Source organism: Aquarana catesbeiana, linkage group LG01, assembly GCF_042186555.1.
Source record: "Aquarana catesbeiana isolate 2022-GZ linkage group LG01, ASM4218655v1, whole genome shotgun sequence".
Lineage (NCBI taxonomy): Eukaryota > Metazoa > Chordata > Amphibia > Anura > Ranidae > Aquarana > Aquarana catesbeiana.
In genome coordinates, this window is record NC_133324.1 from 902,636,098 (window position 1) to 902,662,173 (window position 26,076).

The following is a 26,076-nucleotide window of genomic DNA, read 5'->3' on the forward strand; positions in this document are numbered from 1 at the left end:
CCTGAAGTTTTGCGATGTGGGTGGTCCCTCAATATCCCGTACAGCGCATATATAGCAAGGTTTGCAGCTTGAGGGGGGTGACAGGAGCATGCCTTTTTTAAAAATGTTTTCCCTTGCAACATATGCCTACCTTACTTTTGCTTTTCCTGCTGCCACTCTGAAGCTTGCACAGGAATAGCTGAATAGATAGTACACTCTCACGTGTGAGAAGTTCATAGCCCTCTAATTAGCCCATAATTGTCCTACTCTGTAGTACTTGGTAAAACCTCCTGGTTTCTGTCAGGAATGTGAATGAAGGGTAGGTATATACGGGGGGTTGGGGGAAGGGGGTGGTATATGGGGGTATGGACAATACAAATGTTTTCTTTAAAGATGGTTTGCTGAGCCTTTCTCGTCCATAACATGATATTCATCTTCTCCAGGGCATGCCATAGCTGAAGAGGAGGCCAGGAAGGCCCATCACCTCTGGTTATCCATTGAAGCTTTAAAGTTTACCCTGAGATCAGCCTCTGGCGAAAGCCCCACCGAGCCCCTGGAGAGTGCAGTACAGGGGATCAAAGCCAGCTGCTCCAGTAATGAATTCACAGAAGCCCTGACCTCTGCACTCCCCCATGAGTCCCTTCACCGTGGTGTTTATAGTGAGGAAGCCCTCCGAGCACGCTTCTATACCGTCCGTAATCTAGCCCGCCGGGTGGCCCTTATTGACGAAACCAGAAACAGTCTGTACCAATACTTCCTCTCCTATCTGCAATCCCTTCTCGTATTTGAACCTAAGCAGCTAAAACCCCCAAGTGAGTTGACATCTGAGGATCTGGACACGTTCAAACTGCTCTCTTACGCTTCATACTGCATCGAGCACGGCGATTTAGAGCTGGCTGCTAAATTTATCAATCAGCTGAAAGGAGAGTCTAGAAGAGTGGCCCAAGACTGGCTGAAGGAGGCCCGTCTGACCCTGGAAACCAAGCAGGTCATCAATATCCTGTCTGCCTACGCCAGCGCGGTTGGCTTGGGCACAACACAAGTACAATGATGGGAAGTTTAAATTAAGTCAGAATTGTTGCAGTGTTGAATCCAAATACCCTTTTGTCACACAGAGAGAACTTTCATTTATAGATTGCCGGATGCTGAAGTGCAGCGGGATTGGCCAATTTGCATACAGTGATCTGTGAGGAGCAATATTTAAAGTGTCAGCCCAATAAATTCCAGCGACAGTTCTGATTTAAATAATCTGTTAGCGGCATGTCTTTCTTTTGAATATTAGGGTTTTTATTACGTTTTTGGTATTGCTCCTGCCTTAAAAAAACCTGACTCTTGGTGCGGCAGCGTGAGTCCCACTCCAATATCTACATCCTTAATAACTTATATAAAAATGTATCGGGTAGAGCCGGAACACTTTACACCTGCTGTTGGTGTGCAGTTCTGGAGATCTAAGTGCACAGGTTCCACTGCCAGAGGGTACAAGAGATATCAGAACCTTGTCTTCCCAAGGCTGACCCTTTGAGTTGCCTTCTGCTTGTCACTGATCCCAATTGAATTAATTATGGCCTGTGTGTCCTGAAATCTCTCGGGTGTTGGAGTACCTGGTGAACTAGGTACCAACAACATTTGCTTCTATGTCTGCCTCATCTGTATCAGCCTGGGCTTTGAATCTTTGCGAGTCTGGCACTTATTATAGTATGGGCAATGTACCCATTCTAGAAGAGTGCCAAAAGCATTCATTGGTTGTGATGTCAGCCTGAGTATTGCGTGACCAGCTTCAAGTGAATGTTGTGTGTATTGCATATAATGTACCTAGCTCAAGGTGTTGCATTTTACCCCTCCTTAGCACAGGGGGCAGACATAGCCATACCACTGTGTCCAACAACACAACCATTTCAGTGTGAGAGATAAAAACATAGCAGGCTGTAAACTGAGCAACTGCTGCATTTTTTTTGTTTGTGCGTATAATTTTGTGAGACAAATGGCAGATTTATTGCAGAAAAGGCTTGGATTTCAGCCTATATATGTTCTAGTCTATCTTCTCCTAGTTGCTGTATATTTGAGGACAGGCCCTCTTTACAAGTGCTGTACAGTAACCAAGAAGAAGATTCAGATTTTCCCTTGTTATATCCTGGCATGACACACTAATTCCTAGGAAACAAATTGCATCCTCCTCACCAGAGGTTTAATGATTTATCCCTTTTGTGACGTGCACTGTAAACACACAAAGTGGTGGTTTCACTGATCATACATGGAAGGTCCAAGTTCTGATTGTTTGGCTTTCTGTATATGATCACAATGACAGGTTTGTTGTATTCTGTTAACCCCTTCTCACACCAGATGACAGAATTCCTTGGGCTTCCTGCACCATGTCTGCACCTTCCAGCAACCTTCTCTCCTCTGCCCAGTGGTTTTAAGTTTTTTCAGGTTTTACTGATCCAAACAAAATGTAATTTAATTTAGCCTTTTCAATTATTTTGTTATATATCATTTGGGACATCAAAATAAAACAATCACTCTCACCTCGTCTGTCTTATGCAGTGCGTGTTTCATTTCTATATACAGGGGTTGGACAAATATATGGAAACACTACATGATTTGCAGGTGTGAAAGTGGCGACTTGTTTTGCTTTGAAAGTGAAAGCGCTGTAACATGGGACGGTAGGCGGCATAAACTCTGGACATACAAAACACTAGACACACCAAGCTGGATTAGGAATGGCCATGACCTTGTGTATTGGTTTTCACAAACATAATTAATAATTCACCATCACTCTTTTAATCAAAACTTTAAAACTGTAAACATCAGTGGGGAGTTCTTCAAATATCCCTTTGGTTACTGGCAAAGACCTGCCCCCCCTCAGTCTCCTGCTTAAAAAAGGGTGGGGGGGTTAGTTGACCGTATCCTAGAAGACTCTTCACCTGCCCCTCTGCTCCAGGAGTTCCCTGCCACCGACCGTGTGGTGACAGACATTGCCAATGACCGTGTAGTGGCAATGTTCCCTCACAGTCTCCCTGGGCCTTCTCCTGGGATCAGTGCCTACCTACTGGTAGAAAGTGCTACATATTTATTTGTAAAAAAAAAAAAAAAAAAATTGAAAACCATTTATCATTTTCCTTCCACTTCACAATTATGTGCCACTTCGTGTTGGTCTATCACACAAAATCCCAATAAAATACTATTATGTGTTTGGTTGTAACATGACAAAATGTGGAAAATTTCAAGGGGTAGTATTACTTTTTCAAGGTACTTTATATCACACTAGTGAGCAGTTCTGTCAATGTCAACAAATCAGCAGCAAAGACTCTGCACATTTTCTACAATGGGGTGTTTGTGTGTCTCGGTCTCTCTCTGGCTGTACTAAAGATATGTTCCTTCAGCGATAGTGGTCAAGATTCTGCAGTGTTCTGGCCTGCTAGTGATTGGCATCAATTTGGTGAAATGATGTACTTTGGTAATTTTGCTTTCATCAAGGTCCAGCTGTAGCATCGCATCAGCATTTATCCTTAGTGGCTGGTATAACCATCACTGTGTCTGCTCCCTTTTTAGTGTATGGTTTTTATGGTTCATCCATTACATATGGCTTTTCTATGCTCAGAGAACTGGTAACGGGACATACAGGAGTGGCCTGTAAGGTTGCATTAGTAATTTAGCCCTCAAGGGCAAAATCCCAAAATATGAGCACAGATGAATGCTAGTTCATATATATTTATATATCTACCTCAATAATATTAATCCTAAGATATGAAGGAGTCTCTGGTATAGTAGCAGCAAACACTTCTACAGTAAAAACCTGGTTTGGACTCTACCTCCATTTTAGATATTCATGTCTCAATTAGGGTTAATATGTGAAACCTTTATATCAAACTTGCATGATCCAACACTTCCCTAGGCTGTTGTATAAAACACTTATCTTTATTAACAAAGGTTAAAAGTGTACCCAAAACAACACAAAAGCATAAATGCTCATCCCCCCCCATGCAGGTTTGCCTATGCTCATATAATATTATCGTATGTTTTAGTCCCGATATATGTATTTTTCTACATATTTTTGGTAATAAAAATTGCAAGAAGCATATATTGATTGGTTTGCGCAAAAGTTCTAGCACCTACAAAATAGGGGATAGATTTATGGCATCTATTTAAATTTTTTTTTACTAGTAATGGCGGTGATCTGTGATTTTTTTTTTTTTTTTTTTTTTTTTTTTTTTTTATTGTGACTGCGACATTATGGTGGACACATGACACATTTTTGGGACGATTGACAATTCTACAGCGATCGGTGCTGTAAAAATGCACTGATTACTGTATAAATGTCACTGGCAGGGAAGGGGTTAACACTAGGGGGCGATCAAGGGGTTAACTGTGTTATAACTGTAGGGGGAGGGGACTAACTATAGGAGATGACAGATCGTGGTTCCTAGCTAGTAGGAACTCGCAATCTGCATCTCCTCTCAGAACAGGGATTTGTGTGTTTACACACACACACACGACCCTGTTCTGCCTCTCAGGGCCAGCGGTCATCGCGACCACTGGTCATGAGCATTGGCACCCCCGCAGTGCAATGGGCGAGCCGTCCTGCTATCCTGCTTAAAGGAGCCGACATACAGCTACGATGGCTTGTGCCGACCTGCTGCAGTATGACGGTGGCTGGTCGCCAAGTGGTTAAGGTGAAAAACTTCTGACACTGACCGGCCCCCCGTTTTACTCCCCTGAGCCCTTTGTTCCCTCGGCAGAGACACTCTCTGCCTGGGGTTCTCGGCTCTTGATTGGATAGATTGATAGCAGCACAGCCATTGGCTCCTGTTGCTGTCAATCAAATCCAATGATGTGGGGCTGAGTCCGGCATTCTGTGTCTATAGATACAAATGCTGGACGCGGGAGCGCGCCTGCGAGTTAACCCCCTGGGAGAGTGCTTCTCCTAGGGGATTTACTGATGCAAGGAGGAGCTGTAAGAGCTGCCAGGGCACCCCAGAAGACGAGGTTTGTGGCCACACTGTGCAAAACTAACTGCACGGTGGAGGTAAGTATGACATTACAAACCCTTTAATCTGTACCAGAATGACAGGAAGAAAAAAAGTGTAGAGAAGGCTTGGAACAGCTCATCATGATCCAAAGCACACAACATCATCTCTAAAACATGGTGGAGGCAGGGTGATGGCATGAGCATGCATGGCTTCCAATGGCACTGGGTCATTGGTGTTTACTGTTGATGTGACAGAAGCATCTGGATGAATCCTGCAGTGTTTATAGAGATATGCTGCATGTGGCTGAATCTGGGCTGACAGTAAAGTTGATTGAACGGCGCTGCACAGTGCAGATGGACAATGATCCAAAACACACTGCAAAAGCAACCCAGGAGCTTTTGAAGGAAAAGAAGTGGAATATTCTGAAATGACCGCGTAAAGTGCCCTATCTCAATTCCATTGAGCATGCATTTCACTTGCTGAAGGTAAAACGACCCATAAACAAAGAACAACTGAAGACAGCTGCAGTTAGAGCCTGGCAAAGCATCAGAAAGGAGGAAAGCCAGTCTTTGGTCATGTCCATGGGTTCCAGGCTTCAGGCAGTCATTGCCAGTAAAGGATTCTCAACAAAATATTTAATATAATCAATTACATTTGAGCCCCTGGAAATGGGGGGACTGTGTATAAAAATGGTTGCTGTTCCTAAAATGTGTACTTGATATGTATGTTCAACCCCTTGAATTGAAGCTGAAAGTCTGCACTTTAAATCCATTTGTTTTGATTTTACTCTGGCGGCACAGAGCCAAAAGTATGAAAATTGTGCCTGTGTCCAAATTTATATAGACCTAACCAGGGCCGGTACTGGGGAGGGGGGGGGGAGGGTTGCGACTGCCCTAAATGCAGTGTGGGAGGGGGCGCTGGGTTGCGAGCAGCATTCAGAGGAATCTGTGCACAGGTTATGGCGCCACTCAATGCTACAGCCTGCCCAAAAATTGGACTGAGGATGCGCTCATACCTATTGCCTGCCTCCTCTCTACAGGGGCAACCACATCCTGTCACAGATAGAGAAGATTTCTCTCTCCCAGGCTTGAGTCCTCATCAGTCTGGCCAGCTAGATCGGGGCTGCTACACTGAGAGCTCCTCTACAAGGAGGCAGAGCAAGAAGAAAACCCAACACTGCAGCCCCGATCACTGCTTCATTCCCTCCACACATCATCACAGCTCACCCCAGCATGAAGATGTCAGAGGATGAATGTCTTCCTCCATGTGAGTCCCAACTGCTCTGTCTTCTAAAGTATACCTGGCTGTGCTGTAAACCTGCCCTCTACTTTGCAGAGCAGGTTTACAAAAAAAAAAAATATATATATATATATATATATACACACACATACACACACTGGGACTTTTCAGTTGGTATTGTTCTTTTCTGATCGATCTAGTACTTGTGGGGGGAGGGGATCCAGTGCTTCTCTAACTCCCCCCCCAAGCTGTCTCCCATCCTGAGCACAGGATATGTCCCACTAACAGCTGTGTACTTACTGTATTATTTGCCTGATATTAGCTGGGTGCAATGAAAAAACATATCTGACAGGAGGCTGGGCTAATAGGGACAGTCTGTTGAGCCCTCCCCCTGTTAGCCAACCAGCAGTCATTGCCCACCTCCACCCCCTGTGAGAGCCTGTCCTCATTCTCTTGCCCATGTTGACTGCAGAGAGCAGAGTCCATTGTGCTTTTGGAATGCTGGATCCTGTTTTCCATAGGCTAGTGAGTTTGGCTATAATTTGTTGGTGTATCTAAATCTGCTAGTACATATAACACTATAATTCTTCCCAGACTGACTATGCTGCTGTGCCTCCTGTGCTCCTTTATCCAGACTGGAGGCACTCTAATATAGGATGTGTGCTACTGGCCAGATCACCGGGTGAAAACAAAGGGGAAAAATAAAACTAATGCAGCCTCCACCTCTATTGATTGTTACGTTGCAATATATAATATTTGGGGTTTTGGATTTTATACCAGTCCCCATTTCATGCACACTAAAATACTGTAGATATTTTGAACAACCACTAAAAGAAGTGGACCCTCCCTACCCTAAAAAACTTTGGATCTTCTGAACCCATTTCCACAATCCTAAATAAAAGTCTTTGTTTTCCATTCCTGAGCTCTGCATCACTTGCTACTGAACCCTTGTACTGTAAATCCTACATGGTACTCAATAGTCAGCAAAGTGAAAGCCACACCCAATTTTTGCCACACACTGCACTTTATGCCTCTAGAAGCTGGGCCCAACTTATGATCCTGCACACAAGCCCACTGCTTTTATAAAATACCCCTGTTGCTGATTCCTATACTCTGTACATTATTTCTGCTCCTGACCCTTGCACTTTATCCAGTCCTGACTTTTGCACTCTATAGCTGGCTTCACGCTCTCAGACATCCCATGTGATTTGCACCGCACTGCAATGCAAATCACGTGCCATGCAAATTCAGCCATACAGCATCGCATTCGGACCAAAGTCGTGCAGGACCCTTTTTTGGTCTGCACCAAAATTAGATTGCATGGGTGTTCACACCCATGCGATCCGATTCCTGTCCGAATTGACAGTTCACACTGTGATTTGCGAACCTGGGGGTGTCGTTAACTTTGTATTGACACTCCCACCATTTTGCAGGGGGCAGTGTGAACCGCCTGCGAGTCAGGTGCGAGACGGGAACCCGCAGTGCATTTCAACCAACATGAACCAAGCCTATAGGTAGGTATAATGATCAGGTGTGGTCATCAGACCAGACAGAAGATGATTGGTCATACACCACCAGGGGGGTTCAAATTGGTAAATGTTCGCCCTGGGCGCTGGATGACCTTGTTCTGGCACTGGGCCTAACTGTATATCCATAAGAAGCAAACTCCAGAAAGGATGAATGGTGTATTAGAACCATATTATTATGGAATGCTAATGCACTTCAAAGCTCCAGACAAGACATTGGTGGTGCCCAATTGATATATAAGGGGCACTGTGCTCCAGAGGAGGATATAATACACAAAGATCCAAATAAAGAAAAATGGTGCTGCACGCTGCCAAAGTGATATATAAAATACAGTGACCCTATTTAAATTGACCTCTAAGCTGCTGCAAATTGTGTTCCCACAATGGTAAGTGCTGATTGAAAAAAGGTGTGCATTTGCGCTGCTTAGAAAAGATTGCCTAATTATATGACCAACCTCTGGTAATAAGTGAACATAATGGTGCTTATATCAAAATTATATTCATATATGTTTGAGAGCTTTTCTTCGACATCAATCCTTTATACACTTAATTACATAGTAGGTGAGGTTGAAAAAAGACACAATTCCAACCCATGTGTGTGATTATATGGTCAGTATTACATTGTATATCCCTGTATGTTGTGGTCGTTCAGGTGATTATCTAATAGCTGTTTGAAACTAATCGATGCTCCCCGCTGAAACCACCGCCTGTGGAAGGGAATTCCACATCCTTGCCACTCTTACAGTAAAGAACCCTCTATGTAATTTAAGGTTAAACCTCTTTTCTTCTAATTTTAATGAGTGTCCACGAGTCTTATTAAACTCCCTTCCGCAAAAAAGTTTTATCAGAGTACTGGGTACTGACTTGGAGTGCTAAGTAGTGACTGAGTACAGACTGATAAGTTGAGGTAGTGACTGGAAATTGTTTAACCACTTGCCGCCCCGCTTTATAGCAGAATGACAGCGGCAAAGGTGTTGTTGTATCCTGATCGGATGTCATATGACGAGATCAGGACAACAGAGCCAGGGCGCGCGGCGATCGGAGATGCTGTGTGTTAGTCTGACACACTGCACCGCCGATCGTGGTATGAAGCCTCTGACAGAGGCTTCTTGCCACGTGATCAGCTGTGACCAATCACAGCGGATCATCACGTGAACCAGGAAGTGCCGGTAAACGGCTCTCCTCAGTTCATGCTGACAGGGAGAGCCAATTGGCGGCTCTCCCTGTCAGAGGGGGATCTGTGCCATTAAGCACATTGATTATCAGCACAGCCCCCATCAAATGGTGCCCATCAGCTGCCAATCAGTGCTCAACACCTGCCAACCTGTCCCCATAATAAATGGATGACAGTGCCCAAAAAAGTCCCAATCAGTGCCCCATCAGTAATGCCTGTCAGTGCCCCATCAAAGTGCCACTCAGTAATGCCTGTCAGTAGCTCCTCATCAGTTCTGCCTATCCAGTGCTGCCTATCAGTGCCTATCAGTTTTTTTTTTTTTTTTTTTTTAAATTATCATTTTTTTTTCCCCGTTTATAGCGAAAAAATGAAAAAAAAACGCAGAGGTGATGAAATACCACCAAAGAAAGCTCTATTTGTGAGAAGAAAATGAAAAAAAAAATAGTTTAGGTACAACGTGGCATGACTGCGCAATTGTCATTCAAAATGCGACAGCGCTGAAAGCTAAAAATTGTCCTGGGCAGGAAGGGGGGAAAGTGCCTGGTATTGAAGTGGTTAAAGTAACTTGGAGTATTGGAGGTAACTGAGTAATTTTAAACAACGTGGAGTACTGGGAGTGACCTTTAGTAACTTAGAATAGCAGTAACACAAGGAGTAATTTGAAGTAGTGTAGAGTACCGAGAGTAGCCATAGTAGTGTAGAGTACCGAGTGTCATGTAGATTACCAAGAGTAGCCCTTTAATATCCCCATTACAGTAGCGGGTAAAATGTCCCACAGGATTGGTGATGCGACCCAGTGCACATCTTGCTTCATGTATGAGTTCCTTGATGAGCCAATCAAGAGCGAATACTGCTGTACAAGATGTAAACTAGTTGTTTCTCTGGAAGCCCAGATCCTGGATCTAGAAAACAGGGTGGCAACACTGCGCAGCATCAACAACCCCTGGAAAGGAGCTGGGACATTACCCAGCAGGTGCTGGCGGGGGCCAGTATAGAGGGGGGGGTGTGGAGAAATGGAGGTACAGGAGCCAGAGGTAGGTAGCTGGGTGGCAGCTAGGAGGGGAAGAGCGCTAGGGAAGCCAGCCCTGAGTTGGTACACCCTAACAAATATTCCCAACATCACGCAACTTGGCATATCAGCACAGGGGTGGCATTGCTGGAGCAGCCTTCAGAAGGAGCAGAGGGCTCAGAGCGCGTAGCCTGATCTTTCCCAGCAATTTCTTCCTCTCCTGGTGAGGTCCAGTTCACCCGAGCGTTTCACGCTGGTTGACATGGACTTCCTGTGTACGGCAAGAAACATCCATTCCTCCTCCATCGCTTCTCAAGAGAGCCTGAACCCGGCTGTCCATGCAGGATTGAGGATAGAGAACCCCTGGCGGACGAGCCAATACACGATAAGCCTGTTTTATTTAAACACTTTGTAAGTGTTTTTAACCGTTGTTCTAATAAAACCCCCCTGTGATAATGCACTTAGGTGGCGCTTCCCCCCTTATTTCCTTCTCTTTGTCCTACTCACAGAGCTGGCTCAACTCTGAGGATAGCAGCCTCACAGTGCTTCTCAACGTATGCCCTGGCATCAGAGACTGTAATTACCATCCCAGCAGTTATTACTGCATGTTTAAAATAAAAACGTCAAGGTGCGCCAAGCTAAGTGCAGTGTGTTGGATGAAAAAGGAATTTATTAAAATGTCAGCCAAATGGCTACTCACATGGTATCCGTATAAAACAAGCATATAATGCAAAAGAAGGTCAGTGGTCCCTGGGGGAGCCTGGGGCAAAGTCCGAGATAGTGTCTCAGCGAGCTGCAGCGGTTAGTTGGAATAAGTCGGTCATGTCCCAGCCTCACGGTGAACAAACCAGCGTGGACCGCACTCGGGAAAGTCCGCATTGTGGTCTTTTATTAAACTCTCCAGTATCTTCCCGACTATAGAAGTTAAACTAACAGGTCTATAGTTACTTGGTAAAGACTTTGATCCCTTTTTAAATATGGGCACCACATTGGCCCTACGCTAATCCAGTGGTACCATTCCAGTCATTAACAAGTCCCTAAAAATTAGAAACAATCTTACTACCACTGTCACTGGGGTATCAAGCAACAGGTGAGAAAGCAAACAATTAACTTGCATCATTGACATAGTGCTTATAGAACACCTAACCACGCACTTCTATCAGTAGCAGCTACGAACTTCCGATAGGGAGGTGAAAGAAAAGACTGCCAAATTGAAACAGGTTAATGCTATAACATTATCTAGAAGGTCCAATTAGGCAAGCCAATTATAGCTAGGAAAGTGTAAATTACTCCATAACCCGAGCCTTGAAAACAACTTCTCTGCTTAGCATTGCGTTGTGTCTTGTAGAATAAGGATATAAAGTCGTTTATATCCAAGGTAATGATCCAACAAGACACGTATAGCCAGGAAATGGTCATGATACAGGGAAACCCTATCTAACCTTGTCCATGTCGCTGGTTCTATCCAAAGTCCAGGGTTCGCCCATCATGGCAGGAATACTCCCTAAGGGGTTTTTAGGGTCTGGGTGCTATGGAAATGAATCACGGCCCTGCACCTGTATAGCACCCGACAGCTAACTCATTTGTAGCATCACATACCAAGGTGAGCGACGGCTGCAAGATCCAGTGCTTGAAGCAAACATTACAGGCTTTGGTTTCCAAGATGTACATCAGGCGTAACAAGTAAGGAAACTCCTAGCAAGTCATAAGGCAGTCAGATCTTGAAGAAGGGTCAGTCGAAGAAAGAATGGAAAACTGGCAAAAAATATTTTAAAAAAAGGCTCCATTACCTAAGGACACTAACAAAAAAAAAATGGAGCCTCATGAAGTAGGCAGGGTTATATGGGTACACTTGGGGGGGGGGGGGGGGGGGCATATAACCCATGATGTGGGAATCAATTCCTGTGTTCTGTACTGTATGATTAGGATAAATAGTTTGGTGACAGGATGTCTTTATGTATGATTGGGGTTTCAGTGTCCATCCTCCTAGGTCTTATACTCCAGAAAGAAGTGCTATCAAGCCTAAATTATTCACAAAAAAAAAGCAAGAAATGATTTTGGTTTTCATAATTTAATATATGCACAAGTTGAATACAAGCAGAAAAAATGTAAAAAATAAAAAAGTGTATATTTCCATAAAGGCAGTCTACCACCAGATGTAATGAGGTTGATGGAAAAGTGGATTTAGACATTGGTGTCTGCAGGTCACCTCAGTCCCGATCACTGTCGCTGCTGCTACTACTACCGCTGTTCGGAGTCAGGTCTTGTAGGGTTATCCTAGAAGAAAAAAAAAAAATCCACAACTATAGTAACCGTTTGTGCGCTTGGTCGAGATCCCCTAAAGGGGTTGTAAAGGCAGAAGGTTTTTTATCTTAATGTATTCTTTGCATTAAGATAAAAAGCCTTCTGTGTGCAGCAGCCCCCACCTAATACTTACCTGAGCCCCATCTAGATCCAGTGATGTCCACGAATGTTTCAGCCGACCGGGACTCTATCTCCTGATTGGCTGAGACACAGCAATGGCGCCCCTGGCTCCCGCTTCTCTCAAGCAAACTCTGCCAATCAGGAGAGAGAGAGGGGGCGGGGCCAAATGGCAGCTCTATGTCTGAATGGATACACAGAGCTGCAGCTCGGCTCATGTGCTACCACAGCAAGCTGCTAGCTGTGGGGGCACTCAACAGGAGAGGGGCCAGGAGCTCCAGCTAGGGACCCGAAAAGAGGAGGATAGGGGCTGCCCTGTGCAAAACCACTGCACAGGGCAGCCCGGATCCTCCTCTTTTCGGTTCCTTAGCTGGAGCTCCTGGTCCCTCGCTTTGCATGGGGTATTGCTCAGCAAACCTTTTTGGCTGAACACACTTTAGGTGGAGCAAGTCCAGAACAGGAAAGAATTGAGAATGTTGTGGTGGACACCACAATCCAAATTCTGCAACCTTTGGAGTGGAAGGCTTGGCAAGCCATGGCTGGCAAATCAGTCCGCACAGCTTCCACAAGAAAACTCACCAAAGGCTTTTTGGGTCTGATATAAACCCCAATCCCAAAGTTCTTCAGGAGTAGATTCCTCAGATGAAGATTCTTCTGCATCCCCTTCTACCGGAATTCTCATCCTCCTTTATCTTGTCATCAACTGGTTGCTCTTTCATTAATTAGGGAGGGGGGAGGTGAGGGAAAACTCTTATTGAGAGCAGTCACTGTAAACCAGCAATAGCAGATGAGAATTCCTTCTTTGTCACAAAGGAACTGGAGGAAGGTGCCCCAGAAGTAACAAAATACCAGATAGGTAAAAGGAGTCAGAGCCACATGGAACTAAATGCCCCCCCGGGGATACATTGCATAGAGGTTCCACCGTGCCTAATAAAGTGATTTGGGACCTTTTACGCCCTAAATTCCTACTTTTCTGGCTTAGTGGCCCCTTTAAGTATACTTGCCGCAATCTGTAGTACCACAGCAATAGATTCTCTGCCGCTGTCACATGTAAGGAATAGAATTCTACAAGATGGCTGCTGTCTGGGAGCTTTGCCCTGTATGGGTTATCAGCTGCTCTATGCCTGTGCGTACGTGGCCTTGTGCTTAAAGAAAATGCAGAGAATGGAACGTTTTCTCTGATTTTGGTGTCAGAAGCTTCCTAGACCGCCCCACACTGCTACTGCTATGTAGCGCTTGGATGGCCCTGGAAGCTTAATACAGTGACACTGTTTTCCACACAAATGCCATAAAAAAAAAAATGAGGAAAAAGCCTAACAGGAGAGGAAGAAAGATACCAGCAATGTGAGCAGCCAGGGCAGTGCCATTCTCACCACGGGCCCCCCTTAGGCAGTCCGATCTTCACACATCATGGCAGGCTATGTTCTCCAGGTCCCTCAGAAACTTGACTCCCTAGCTGGGGGATCACTGCCCTGGACCTGCATAGTACCACAGTGGACCTCGAGGCAATATATCATTGCGCAGGGTGCAGTGCCAACCAACAACCTTGAAGGCTGTCCCTGTGTGCTCAGTGTAGTCTGGGTGCCATTCCTCAGAGTAGAAAAGCCATAGGTAACGGGTGTGGAAAAGTCAGTCCCCTAATCTGAGATGAAACCGTGAAGAAGCTAGTTGTTTTCGTGCAGACTGCACAGACGTGACCATCACCAAAACAAAAAAACAAAAGCCTTGCCAAGAGGAGAGGTTATGACTAAGAGGGGATTTCCTGTCTTTTTTTTGTCAGTGTCCAATCACCTGAAGGTGGCAGAGGAACAGCTCCAAAAACAGAGCCCTGGTGCACCTTGGTAAAGGTCTAAAATGCTGTATTTGAGTGCCTCTTACAAATCCAAAATACCCAGTTCATACCTTTGCTCTTCACTAAGGGTGAACTCATCCAGCACGGTTTGGGCAAGCTTAGCTGTATTTGGCAAGCTGTAGCTGACGGCCAGTTGCACAAGGTCAAAGGCCACACTGGTGCTGCCTGATGTTCTAGCACAGTCCAGGAGCTCTTCAATCACATGTAACCTGGAAGAAGCACAAAACAGTTCACAGTAAATACTAAAGCCTGTCCAGCCAAAGGATTTCATCAAGTTGCCACTCACAAGCCTCCCCGATGGCTCCTGGCTGTTGGGTGCCAACACCAGATCAGCGCTCATCTCTGCTCCCACAACAAAGTTCCCAGGATACAGGACCAACTTCTTTTAAGCATACCAGCATCAACAATTGAATAAGCTGAAGTTAGGAGCTGATTGGCTACCATGAACAGCTGCACCAGATTTTTCACTCTCCAGTTTTAGTAAATCAATCCGTGCGACTAAAAGGCACACGGGCCGAATATCGGTCAGTTCAACAGAAACCAGCCGACATTCGGCCAGTGTGTGCAGCAGCCTGTCCAGCTTCTGTTGAACAGACATGCTGGAAAACCAGCAGCCAATCGGCATCAGATCAGCTCTTGCAGCCAATGGCTGCAAATGTGGACCAGCGTGTTCTGGTGGGGGGGGGGATTGCTGGGCATGTTAGCTCAGAGGGGAGATAGCTGTACTAACATTGCATAGTTAGTACAACACTTTTTTGTTCAGCCAGCTGGGTTGAACGAAGCAAAAAAAAAACCACTGTGTGTACCAGGCTTAAAGTGTTACTAAACCCATAACAGTAAAATCAGTCTGTACATGCAGTAAAGCATGCTGGTTATACTCACTGTGGAACCTAAGGGGTCCTTTGCATTGTCTATAAAGGCCGTTTGATTCTGTCTTCTCTATCCTCTTCTTCCACTGTCTCCAAAAAATAACCTGATTTCCAGAGCCAGGGGACAGGCTGCATATGCGCAGTTTGGTGTGTGTTGCTAGAGTGTGTTTTTTCTCTTGTTTTTTGGGAGGGTGCATGTGATCAGCACAGGGCCAATTAGCACTTCCCAGACATGTCCAGATCAGGGGAGAATGAAAACTCCTCCTACAAGCTTTACTAGGAACTGATAGAAGTCACAAGGCTGCTATATACTGCTGATGAGAAAAGGTATTTATCAGTTTATATTTACTAAAATAACTGCATTTCCATGTTCTGTGTACTGTGGGAGGCCAGATATAGTGAATGCAGGTTCTGGGTTTAGCAACACGTTAAGTCTGTTTTTGGGTGAAACACATTGGCGAGGGAGGTCCCAGGAAGGGATTTGTTAATCATGTCTCTGGGAAAAAAAAAAAAAAAAAAAGTTTCATTGAATATTGGAATGTGTCTGGGAGGCAGTTTCATATCCTGTGCACAAACTTTTGCATTACTAAACGATAGCTGTAACCAGCGCTGTATTCTGGCCTAGGCCAACACCTTGTGGGGGGCGGCCCCCCCGCACAAAAAAAGCCCCCCTCCTTCTCCGGAGTCAGTCCATTCACTGCCGGAGGTTGCTGGCTGCAGCGTCTCTCACATAGAGCATGGGGTGTGGTGATGGGCCCCCCCCCCCTCCCCTCTCCACACACAGGGGAGCAGAGAAAGACAACTGGTCAGCCTCCTGTGTTGTGACTCCAGGGTGGAGCCTCTAGATCGGTGGGATTGTGGCTTCAGCTGGCAGACCCAGCTACATTCTGCATGTCCTGGAGGGAATGAAAGTAAGATACCGATTCTCTTCACTGTCTCTCCTTACAAACCTCACACTGCTGCTTATCTGTGCTCCAGCTTTCACTTTATTTCTCCTATCTCCTGTTATCTGAAATGGGGAGGACTGTAATAATTAACCCTCTGTGTCCTTGGCGCTAGGGGAGGACTGTGCTTTTCTTCATCAATGGACAAATGTGCACTGATGCTTACATACAGTAGGTGACCGCGATATTGTGTCAATCTCGCCGCACTTCTCGGCGAGATTTGACACCTACGAGCCCCGTCGCAGGAGCCAGCGCCGAGATGGCTCACTCATCGGGAAAGGAAAACTTTGTTTTCCTTCCGCGATGAGTGACAGGCAGTGCTGACAGCTGTCTAGTATGAATCCTGGGGCGGGAACACCGCGCCAAATTTTAAATGAAAAAAAACGGCGTGGGTTCCCCCCTCGGAGGCATACCAGGCCCTTAGGTCTGGCATGGATTGTAAGGGGAACCCCCTATGCCGAAAAATCGGCGTGGGGGTCCCCCCCAAATCCATACCAGACCCTTATCCGAGCACGCAGCCCGGCCGGCCAGGAAAGGGGGTGGGGACGAGCGAGCGCCCCCCCCTCCTGAGCCGTACCAGGCCGCATGCCCTCAACATGGGGGGGTGGGTGCCTTGGGGGAGGGGGGCACCCTGCGGCCCCCCCACCCCAAAGCACCTTGTCCCCATGTCGATGAGGACAAGGGCCTCTTCCCGACAACCCTGGCCGTTGGTTGTCGGGGTCTGCGGGCGGGGGGCTTATCGGAATCCGGGAGCCCCCCTTAATAAGGGGGCCCCCAGATCCCGGCCCCCACCCTGTGTGAATGAGTTTGGGGTACATGGTACCCCTACCCATTCACCTAGGGAAAAGTGTCAATATAAAAAAAACACAGTACACAGGTTTTAAGAGTAATTTATTAGTCAGCTCCGGGGTCTTCTTCCGACTTCGGGGGGTCTCCTTCCAACTTCTCCCGGTGTTCGGCCTCTTCTCCCGGTGTTCGGCCTCTTCTCCCGGGCCCCGCCGCTATCTTCTTCCAGCTCTATTGCCAGCGAGGGGCCCGGTCTGCTGCCGCTGTCTTGTCGCCGCTGTCTCGCCGCCGCTGTCTCGCCGCTTCTTCTCTTCTTTTCTTCTTCCCCGATGTTGACACGACGCTCTCTCCGGCTCGAATGCTGTGTGCGAGCTGCGGAGCCATTTATATAGGCGGTAACCCCGCCCCCTTACGACGTCATGGTCCCAGCATGCGCAGGGACTCTGGCGTCATAAGGGGGCGTGACCCCAGAGTCCCTGCGCATGCTGGGACCATGACGTCGTAAGGGGGCGGGGTTACCACCTATATAAATGGCTCCGCAGCTCGCACACAGCATTCGAGCCGGAGAGAGCGTCGTGTCAACATCGGGGAAGAAGAAAAGAAGAGAAGAAGCGGCGAGACAGCGGCGACAAGACAGCGGCAGCAGACCGGGCCCCTCGCTGGCAATAGAGCTGGAAGAAGATAGCGGCGGGGCCCGGGAGAAGAGGCCGAACACCGGGAGAAGAGGCCGAACACTGGGAGAAGTCAGAAGGAGACCCCCCGAAGTCGGAAGAAGACCCCGGAGCTGACTAATAAATTACTCTTAAAACCTGTGTACTGTGTTTTTTTTATATTGACACTTTTCCCTAGGTGAATGGGTAGGGGTACCATGTACCCCAAACTCATTCACACAGGGTGGGGGGCCGGGATCTGGGGGCCCCCTTATTAAGGGGGGCTCCCGGATTCCGATAAGCCCCCCGCCCGCAGACCCCGACAACCAACGGCCAGGGTTGTCGGGAAGAGGCCCTTGTCCTCATCGACATGGGGACAAGGTGCTTTGGGGTGGGGGGGCCGCAGGGCGCCCCCCTCCCCCAAGACACCCACCCCCCCATGTTGAGGGCTTGCGGCCTGGTACGGCTCAGGAGGGGGGGGGGGCGCTCGCTCGTCCCCACCCCCTTTCCTGGCCGGCCAGGCTGCGTGCTCGGATAAGGGTCTGGTATGGATTTGGGGGGGACCCCCACGCCGATTTTTCGGCATAGGGGGTTCCCCTTACAATCCATGCCAGACCTAAGTGCCTGGTATGCCTCCGAGGGGGGAACCCACGCCGTTTTTTTCATTTAAAATTTGGCGCGGTGTTCCCGCCTCAGGATTCATACTAGACAGCTGTCAGCACTGCCTGTCACTCATCGTGGAAGGAAAACAAAGTTTTCCTTTCCCGATGAGCGAGCCAGCGCGACATTCACAGTACCCTGTCGCCGAGAACCAGCGCGATGGTATCGCGCTGGAAACACAATCTCGCGGTCAGGTACTGTATATGGTTAATGCTTTAGGCCTCATGTACACTGCTGCTGGTAAACTGACTTTTATGAGCAGTTGGGAGTTTAACTGCCCCTGAACTCTCCTCTATGTTATCTTATCAGTACATGTACATAGGGTTGTTTACTGTCCTTTCTAGGCAGGTTGAGTTCAGAGGCATTTTTTGGAATGTAAAAAAATGCATTCAGAAGCTGGAGTTTACAGGCATTTCAAGCGCCAAACGCTTCTAAACGTGGTAACTCGCGTGTAGCCATGTTTCGTTTACAGGTGTTGTTCATTTTTAGCCATATTGAAAACGCTTCTGAACGCAAAGGCAGCAAAGTGCTGCTAAACGCGGCAAAACATGCGTTTTAAACGTGGGTTACTATCTGTCAAGTTAAATCGTTCAGGAGAGAATGCAATAAGCATAGAATGCAAGAAGATAAAAAACTTTCTGACTTTACAATCCCTTTAAGGTTCAGGTGAGGAAACTAAAATGGAATCTAAACCCACAGAACAAAAATTTAATCTACTGCAGTTTACCAGTCCTTAGATGAGGTGGCTGCATTCATTTTCTTTTTTCAGGCTAAAATCATTTTTAGCAAGAACAGAAAATACCCGTTGCTCGTCAGAAATTCAGTGTCCTTGTCACTTCCTGTGGGATCATCTAGAGCAGTGATTCTCAACCAGGGTTCCTCCAGAGGTTGCTAGGGGTTCCTTCAGCATTGGGCAATTTCTGCCTCTCAGATAAGTTCCCACTGACACCATTGATCTTTTTAGCTATCTGTAAGGAGGTAATTCTTCCCAATGACCACAAGTGTAAGGACCATTCTTCCCACTGACCATCACACGAATGTATCATGAGTTGTAGATTTCTAATTTTTAGCAGGGGTTCCCTGAGACTGGAGAACTATTTCAAGGGTTCCTCTGTGTTGAAAAGGTTGAGAAAGTCTGATCTAGAAGCATAAAACAATCTCATCTTCCTTGTGCAACTACTGTACTAATCCCTTTTCTCTGTGCAATGAACTGTGACAGACATGTTTAAAGTTCCTGCCTGTGTGACAACCATGGCTCCCTACAGTGGAGTGGACTAACAGTGGAGAACTGATTGTACCCACCGAGGGACAGGAGGTGTGCTATTCGCAGTATTAAAAATACAAATGCAACCACCTTATTGAAGGAGAATCAGAATGCATGTTCCTCCACTGTGGGGACACTTATAAATTAGTGTTAGGTACCACAGATACCAGGGTGCCTTGACGGGGCTCTGTGGCTTACGCATGCATTTGCAAATGTGTGCAGACTAAACCCCTGCTTTTAACGCATACTGTTGGACAGGTTATTTGGTTGTCTGCGGGCTGGTGGTAAGTTATGCTGGGTTTTTCCCTTGGATTTATCCTTGGCCTTGTTTGTACCTGTTAGCCTTCCAATGCTTCTTACTGCGATAGCCAGCTATAGAGATGGGAGCAAGTGGCGTCTTTTTTGTATCACCTTATTGAAGGACCCTAGGTTTAGAGAATATATTGATATTTGATAACAAAAATGGAGGTGAAAATCTAGCTAGCGCTCATCATAAGTTTGACCATCTGCTGAGCAAACAGAGCTCCCGACAAGAAACAATTAGGAGTCAACTCAAGTATTTCCAGGAGGAAGCTTAATGACTGTCTTCTTTCATGTGCAAGGAAGGTCAAAGTCCTAGAGAACTGACATCATATATTCTGAACAAATTAGACTCACCCAGGAACTAGGTTTTGGGACCTGAAGAACTTCAATGTCGACCTGTAATAAAGACAGCAAACAATAGAAAGAAAAATTAAGGCATGATATATTCAATTCCTGGTTAACCACTTAAGGACCGAACCTCTTTCTGAAATTTGTTGTTTACAAGTTAAAAACAGGGTTTTTTTTGCTAGAAAATGACAGTGGAACCTCGGTTTGCGAGTAACGCGGTTAACGAGCACTGTATTTCTAAAATTCCTAACTCGGTTTGCGAGTGTTGTCTTGCAAAACGAGCAGGATTCAGGCCAAAAGCGGGGTGCAGTACCACTTTTGGCCTGAGGTGGGGGGTGCCGGAGCCAAGCAGAGCCGAAAGTCGCCGATCGGCGCCGTTCAGAAATGCACGGAAAGGCACGAGGACAGTTCGGCTGACCTCGGCAAACCGCCAAAGTGACCCTCGGGCCTTTTCGCCCGTTTCCGAGGCTCTCCGGTACCCCTGCTTCTGGCTGCATGTGGTATTGCATCCCATTGAAGTCAATGCGGAACAAATTATTTTCCTTTCCATTGACTTCAATGGGAAAACTCGCTTTGATATGCGAGTACATTGGATTACGAGCATAGTCCTGGAACGGATTATGCTCGTAATCAGAGGTTTCACTGTACTTAGAACACCTAAACATTATACTTTTTTTTCTAACACCCTAGAGAATAAAATGGCAGTCGTTGCAATACACAATATACTTTTTTTTTAAAAAGTACACTTGAATTAAAAAATAAGACAATAAAGTTAGCCCAATTTTTTTTATATAGTGAAAGATAATGTTAAATTGATACCCAACATGTCACGCTTCAAAATTGCGCCCGCTCGTGGAATGGCGGCAAATTTTTACCCTTAAAAATCTTCATAGGCGACGTTTAAAAAAAATCTACAGGTTGCATGTTTTGAGTTACAGAGGAGGTCTAGGGCTAGAATTATTGCTCTCACTCTACCAATCGCGGCGATACCTTACGTGTGGTTTGAACACTGTTTTCATATGCGGCCGAGCCTCACGTATGTGTTCGCTTCTGCACGCAAGCTCGGCGGGACGGGGCATGTTTACATTTTTTTTTTTTTTTTATTATTTATTTTACCATTTATTAATTTTTTTTACACTGTTCTTTAAAAAAAATGTCACTTTTATTCCTATTACAAGGAATGTAAACATCCCTTGTAATAGAAAAAAGCATGACAGGACCTCTTAAATATGAGATCTGGGGTCAAAAAGACCTCAGATCTCATTTTTACAATATAATGCAATAAAAAAATAAGAATAAAAAATGTTGCCATTTGAAAAAGAAAAAGAAAAAAAATGCCCTTTAAGAGCTATGGGAGGAAGTGACGTTTTGACGTTGCTTCTGCCCTGCAATGGTGTGGTGACGGGTGGGGGCCATCTTCCCATCACTCGTCTCCATACCACACACGGAAGAGGACCCAATCGCCTGCGCTGCTACCGACATCTCTGGCAAGCGGCGGAGGGCACCAGAGAGCGGCAGGAGGGGGGGGGGGGGGGGGGGTGGGGGGAGGCCCTCTCCCGCCACCGATAAAAGGGATCTTGCAGCGAAAATGGACCGCTAGCTGAAGAAGAGGATACTGGGGTTATGGCAGCTAGCTGCTGCTGTAACAAAGATATCCCTCTTCAAACAGCCGACGTATAACGGTGTGCAGTGGTCCGGAGGTGGTTAAACAATTCACCATCGCCCTGCTCTAGCAACTTTTTTTTGTTAATATTGTCCAAACTCCTGTAGGAGGCATATACCTCACTAGTCAGACTATGACTTACAAAGATGGGGGTTTCACTGTTTATACTAAACCCGTCCTATAAGTACTAGAGGATGTGCTTATTGGAAGAGGGCCCAAAGTTCCTTTCCCAATATTAAAGTGGAGCGCCACCCAAAAGGGCAAGCTTTGCTTGCTAGCACCCTCCACTGCCATGTTTGGCACTTTTTTGGGGGAGCGGGTTCCACTTCCAGGTAAGATCGTCGCGGCGATCGACGAGCATTTCTGGCCCCTCCCCCCCTGCTGCCTTCTGGGACACACACTGGTCCCAGAAGACAACTGGACCATTCATAAAGCGCAGTGTGACCCGCACATGTGCAACAGGAAACCGGCTTTCCCATACAACGCCAGCGCCTGCACCCGAAGCCGATTGATGAATTAGCTCGGGCTGACGACATGGCTGGAGTCCTTATATTAAAAGTCTGCAGCTACAGTATTTGTAGCTGCAGACTTTATTTTTTGGGGGAGTCTGGCGCTCCTCTTTAAGATCTGGCTTTCAAATATCCTTGCATATTATAAAACTGCTATCTACAAATAGACAAGTGATACAGATGTGATTTCTACAAACACTGGCACAGCATCCTCACCAGGTTTCTTCACTTCTCCCAGCTCTGCACAGCAGGATAGCGATATCCCCCAAGACGGCAGCAGTCGGCTTCAGCTGGAACGATGAGCTGTCAGCGGCTTCATAGATGGACTTAATGGATGCGGCAATATTAGCAAACTCATTCTGGAGCTGGATACAGGAGAAGAGCCATTTAGAAGGGCCTACAAGTTAGTTCTTAAAGGTTTCATTCACACTTGTGCGATTTGTCATGCGACTTTGGACATGAAAGTCGCAGCCCATCTTCTCAATGGCACCCGTTCAAATCGGTGCCACTTTGAAAAGTTGCCTGCACTACTTTGGTGCAAGTTTTGATGCGACTCAAATCCACTGAGTGTAAAGTCGGATCAAAGTCACACTGCAAGTCGCATCAAAATCTCACTAAAAATCTTTGGAGATGTGCTAATATGAATGGAGTCTAAAGTTATTCTTTCATCAGGCGGTTAGCAAAATTAAAATGGCAGGACCCAGTAAAGAAAGCAGGATTACACCGTAGCAAAGTCCTCAGCACTGATTTAATTCAACTCCTTTGGTGTGTAAAACAGCATCCAGTAATTCCCACCCGACTGGCCCTCTTGTCCCTCCTGCTGACCTATTAATTAGTATTTGCGGCAAGATTACAAAGTAATACATATTTTTTTTTTCTCTAGTACAAATACAGCTTTTTCCTGGCATGGTCTTGAAAAAAATGATTTTTTTTGCTAGTTTGGTAACTATTGGTTCTAAAACAAGGGGTCCATTTATAAATCTTGTCACACAATATTCACACATCCTTTACCAAGGATTCACCCATTTATTTCAATTCAATTAGAAAAAGTGTGAATCTTGGGATTGAAAGCATAAATGAAAACATTTATAAAAAAGACCCTGAAGTGTTCCTGTTCATAAAAAAAAGTGTGCAGTTTATTCCATAAATCTCTACGGTGTATAACAACCATAGAAGTTTGTTTTTCCCCAATAAAGTGCCTTTAGAAAAAAAAAAAAAAAAAAAAGTTTAACTACTTCAGCCCTGGAAGATTTTCCCCCTTAGTGACCAGGCCATTTTTTGCGATACGGCACTGCGTCGCTTTAGCTGACAATTGTGCACTTGTGCGACGCTGTACCCAAATAAAATTGACGTCCTTTTTTCCCTACAAATAGAGCTTTCTTTTGGTGGTATTTGATCACCTCTGTGGTTTTTATTTTTTGTGATATAAACAAAAAAAGAGCGACAATTTTGAGGAAAAAAAAAAAAATTTTTTTTTTACTTTTTTCTAGAATATTAAAAAAAAAAAAATTTCTTCATCAGTTTAGGTCAATGTGTATTCTTCTACATATTTTTGGTAAAAAAAAAATAAAAAAATTGCAATAAGTGTATATTGATTGGTTTGCACAAAAGTTATAGCATCTACAAAATAGGGGATAGATTTATAGCATTTTTGTTATTTTTTTTTTTACTAGTAAGGGAGGCGATCTGCGATTTTTAGCGGGACTGCAACATTGCGGCAGACAGATCAGACACTTGACACTTTTTTGGGACCATTGACATTTATACAGTGATCAGTGCTATAAAATTTCCCCGATTAAATGTCACTGGCAGGGAAGGGGTTAACTCTAGGGGGCGATCAAGGGGTTAAATGTGTTCCCTCATGTGTGTTTCTAACTGTGGGGGGAGGGGACTGACTGGAGGAGGAGACAGATCGCTGTTCCTAATTACTAGGAACAGCAGATCTGTTTCTCCTCTCCTGTCAGAAAGGGGATTTGAGTGTTTACATACACAGATCCCCGTTCTGGCTCTCGTGCCCGCGATTCCAGGTAGCCAGCGAACATCGCGGCCGCTGGCATCGGGCCCCCCCGCCGTGCAACGGGCGCCTGCTATGGCTCTTAAAAATGGAGCCAATGTACAGGTGCGGCGATTCGCGGGAACGTGCCAACCTGCCCCCGTATAATGATGGCGGCTGGTCGGCAAGTGGTTAAATAATAAAAATACAAACAGAAAAAAATTCTGCCTTCTCTCCTATGAAGAGCACTTCGTTCTGCACTCCTAGGACCCAGGTTCAGCCAACAGTGGGCTAAAGTCCACTGCACTGTCGGCTGACGTCACTCAGCCGGTCCAGACTTTAAAGGCAAGTATAGTCAAAGCTTGTTTGGCTGTACTTCTCCTGTGGGTCAGAGGAGTGCAGTTTATTCTGCCCTCCTGTGACCTGTTTTGGGCAGACAGCGAGCTGAAGTCCGCTGTCGGCTGACGTCACAGAGCCACTCCAGGCTCAGGAAAGATCAAGACCGTATGGTCAGGATCTGCCCACATGCCTGGACTGGCAACCAGCTTAGCTTCTCAGCTAGTGGCTGAAAGACTGAGCCAGCCACTCCCACCCCACGGGGGGGGGGGGGGGGGCAGAGAGCCAGTGACTGACGGTTGTCAGAGCTCCATGAGCAGAGAGCTGGTGACTGAGTGATTGAGAACCGAGCGATCAAACACTGACAGTCTTAGAGGCGGCGGGGGGGACAGATGCTGCATCCACTTAGTCAAGTATGATTCCAGAAAAAAAACACAACACATTCCTTGACCTCTCTTTTAATGTCGGGATCCACCCAGATGCCTGACCAGCAGATGGCTCATCTTCTCAGTGCGCTGCTGAGAGCCTGAGCCAGCCGATTCTGCTCCCTCCACAGCCCAGCGTTCCAGTGAATCTGACAGTCACCGTCTCCCTGCTCACTGAAGACCAAGAACTGAGCAATCAGTGGTCTTTGCTTACTTAGTTCTCAGTCTCAGAGGCGGTGCAGGACCGATGTTGCATCCACCTCGGTAAATATTAATTTTTTTTTTTCTAATCCCATACTTCTCTTTTAAAGTATTTTTCTAGCCAAAAATTCAGATTTATGTGTAAAAATTGCCCCAGCAGAAGAGGATTTTATTTTTACATAGTGCGTTAGGTTGTATATAATGTATGCAGTTAAATGGAGAGGTAGCATTTTAAAATGGGTTTATTGTAGCCTTTCCTTCTACTATAAGTTTTTGTTCAAATGTAAACATGTCATTTAAAAAGTAGTACTCCTGCCAAAAATGACAGAATAAAAATTAAAAATCCCATTAAAATACACAGATCAGCCATAACGTTATGACCACCCACCTAATATTGAGTAGGTCTCCTTTTTGCCACCAAAACAGCCCTGACCTGTTGAGGCATGGATGCCACTAGACCACTGAATGTATGCTGTGGTATCTGACACTAAGTCGTCAGTAGCAAATACTTTATGTCCAAAAAGGTTCCAAGGTGGGGTCTCCATGGATCAGACTTGTTTTCAAGTCAAAACCTTAAACTCCTAGTTTTCCTCAAACCATTCATGAACCAGTTTCGCAGTGTGGCAGGGTGCATTATCCTGCCGAAAAAGAAGCCACTGCTATCAGGGAATACTGGTTCCACGAAGGGGTGTACTTGGTCATTAACAATGTTTCACTGTGCTTTCTCCTGTTATCAGCAGGTTTCTTGTCAGCACATCAACTGATTGGCTCTCTGTGCTAATTTTCCTATCAACACAAGGGCTGCAAAAGGCTCAAAATGATAGATATAGATATATATAGATATATAGATATATATATATATATATATATAGAGATATATATATATATATATATAGAGATATATATATATATATATATAGAGATATATATATATATATATATATATATCTCTATATAT

The 26,076-nt window shown here is 45.7% G+C and overlaps 2 protein-coding genes across 4 annotated transcripts in view; one reads left to right on the plus strand and one right to left on the minus strand.

Moving 5' to 3' along the window:
* IMMT (inner membrane mitochondrial protein) overlaps positions 1-2,501 on the plus strand; it is a 70,158-nt gene extending 67,657 nt beyond the window's left edge. For all 3 annotated transcript variants that reach the window (XM_073610979.1, XM_073610977.1, XM_073610978.1), the window contains one exon: positions 423-2,501. In XM_073610979.1, the coding sequence (XP_073467080.1) occupies positions 423-1,030 (608 nt within the window). In that variant the 3' untranslated portion in view covers positions 1,031-2,501. The remainder of the gene's footprint in view (positions 1-422) is intronic.
* Positions 2,502-11,949: 9,448 nt separating this feature from the next.
* PTCD3 (pentatricopeptide repeat domain 3) overlaps positions 11,950-26,076 on the minus strand; it is an 86,696-nt gene continuing 72,569 nt past the window's right edge. Inside the window, exons 21-24 of the mRNA XM_073610980.1 lie at positions 22,380-22,528; positions 19,998-20,039; positions 14,218-14,376; positions 11,950-12,171 (exon numbers count right to left, since the gene is read on the minus strand). Coding sequence (XP_073467081.1) covers positions 12,105-12,171; positions 14,218-14,376; positions 19,998-20,039; positions 22,380-22,528 — 417 coding nt within the window. The 3' untranslated portion in view covers positions 11,950-12,104. The remainder of the gene's footprint in view (positions 12,172-14,217; positions 14,377-19,997; positions 20,040-22,379; positions 22,529-26,076) is intronic.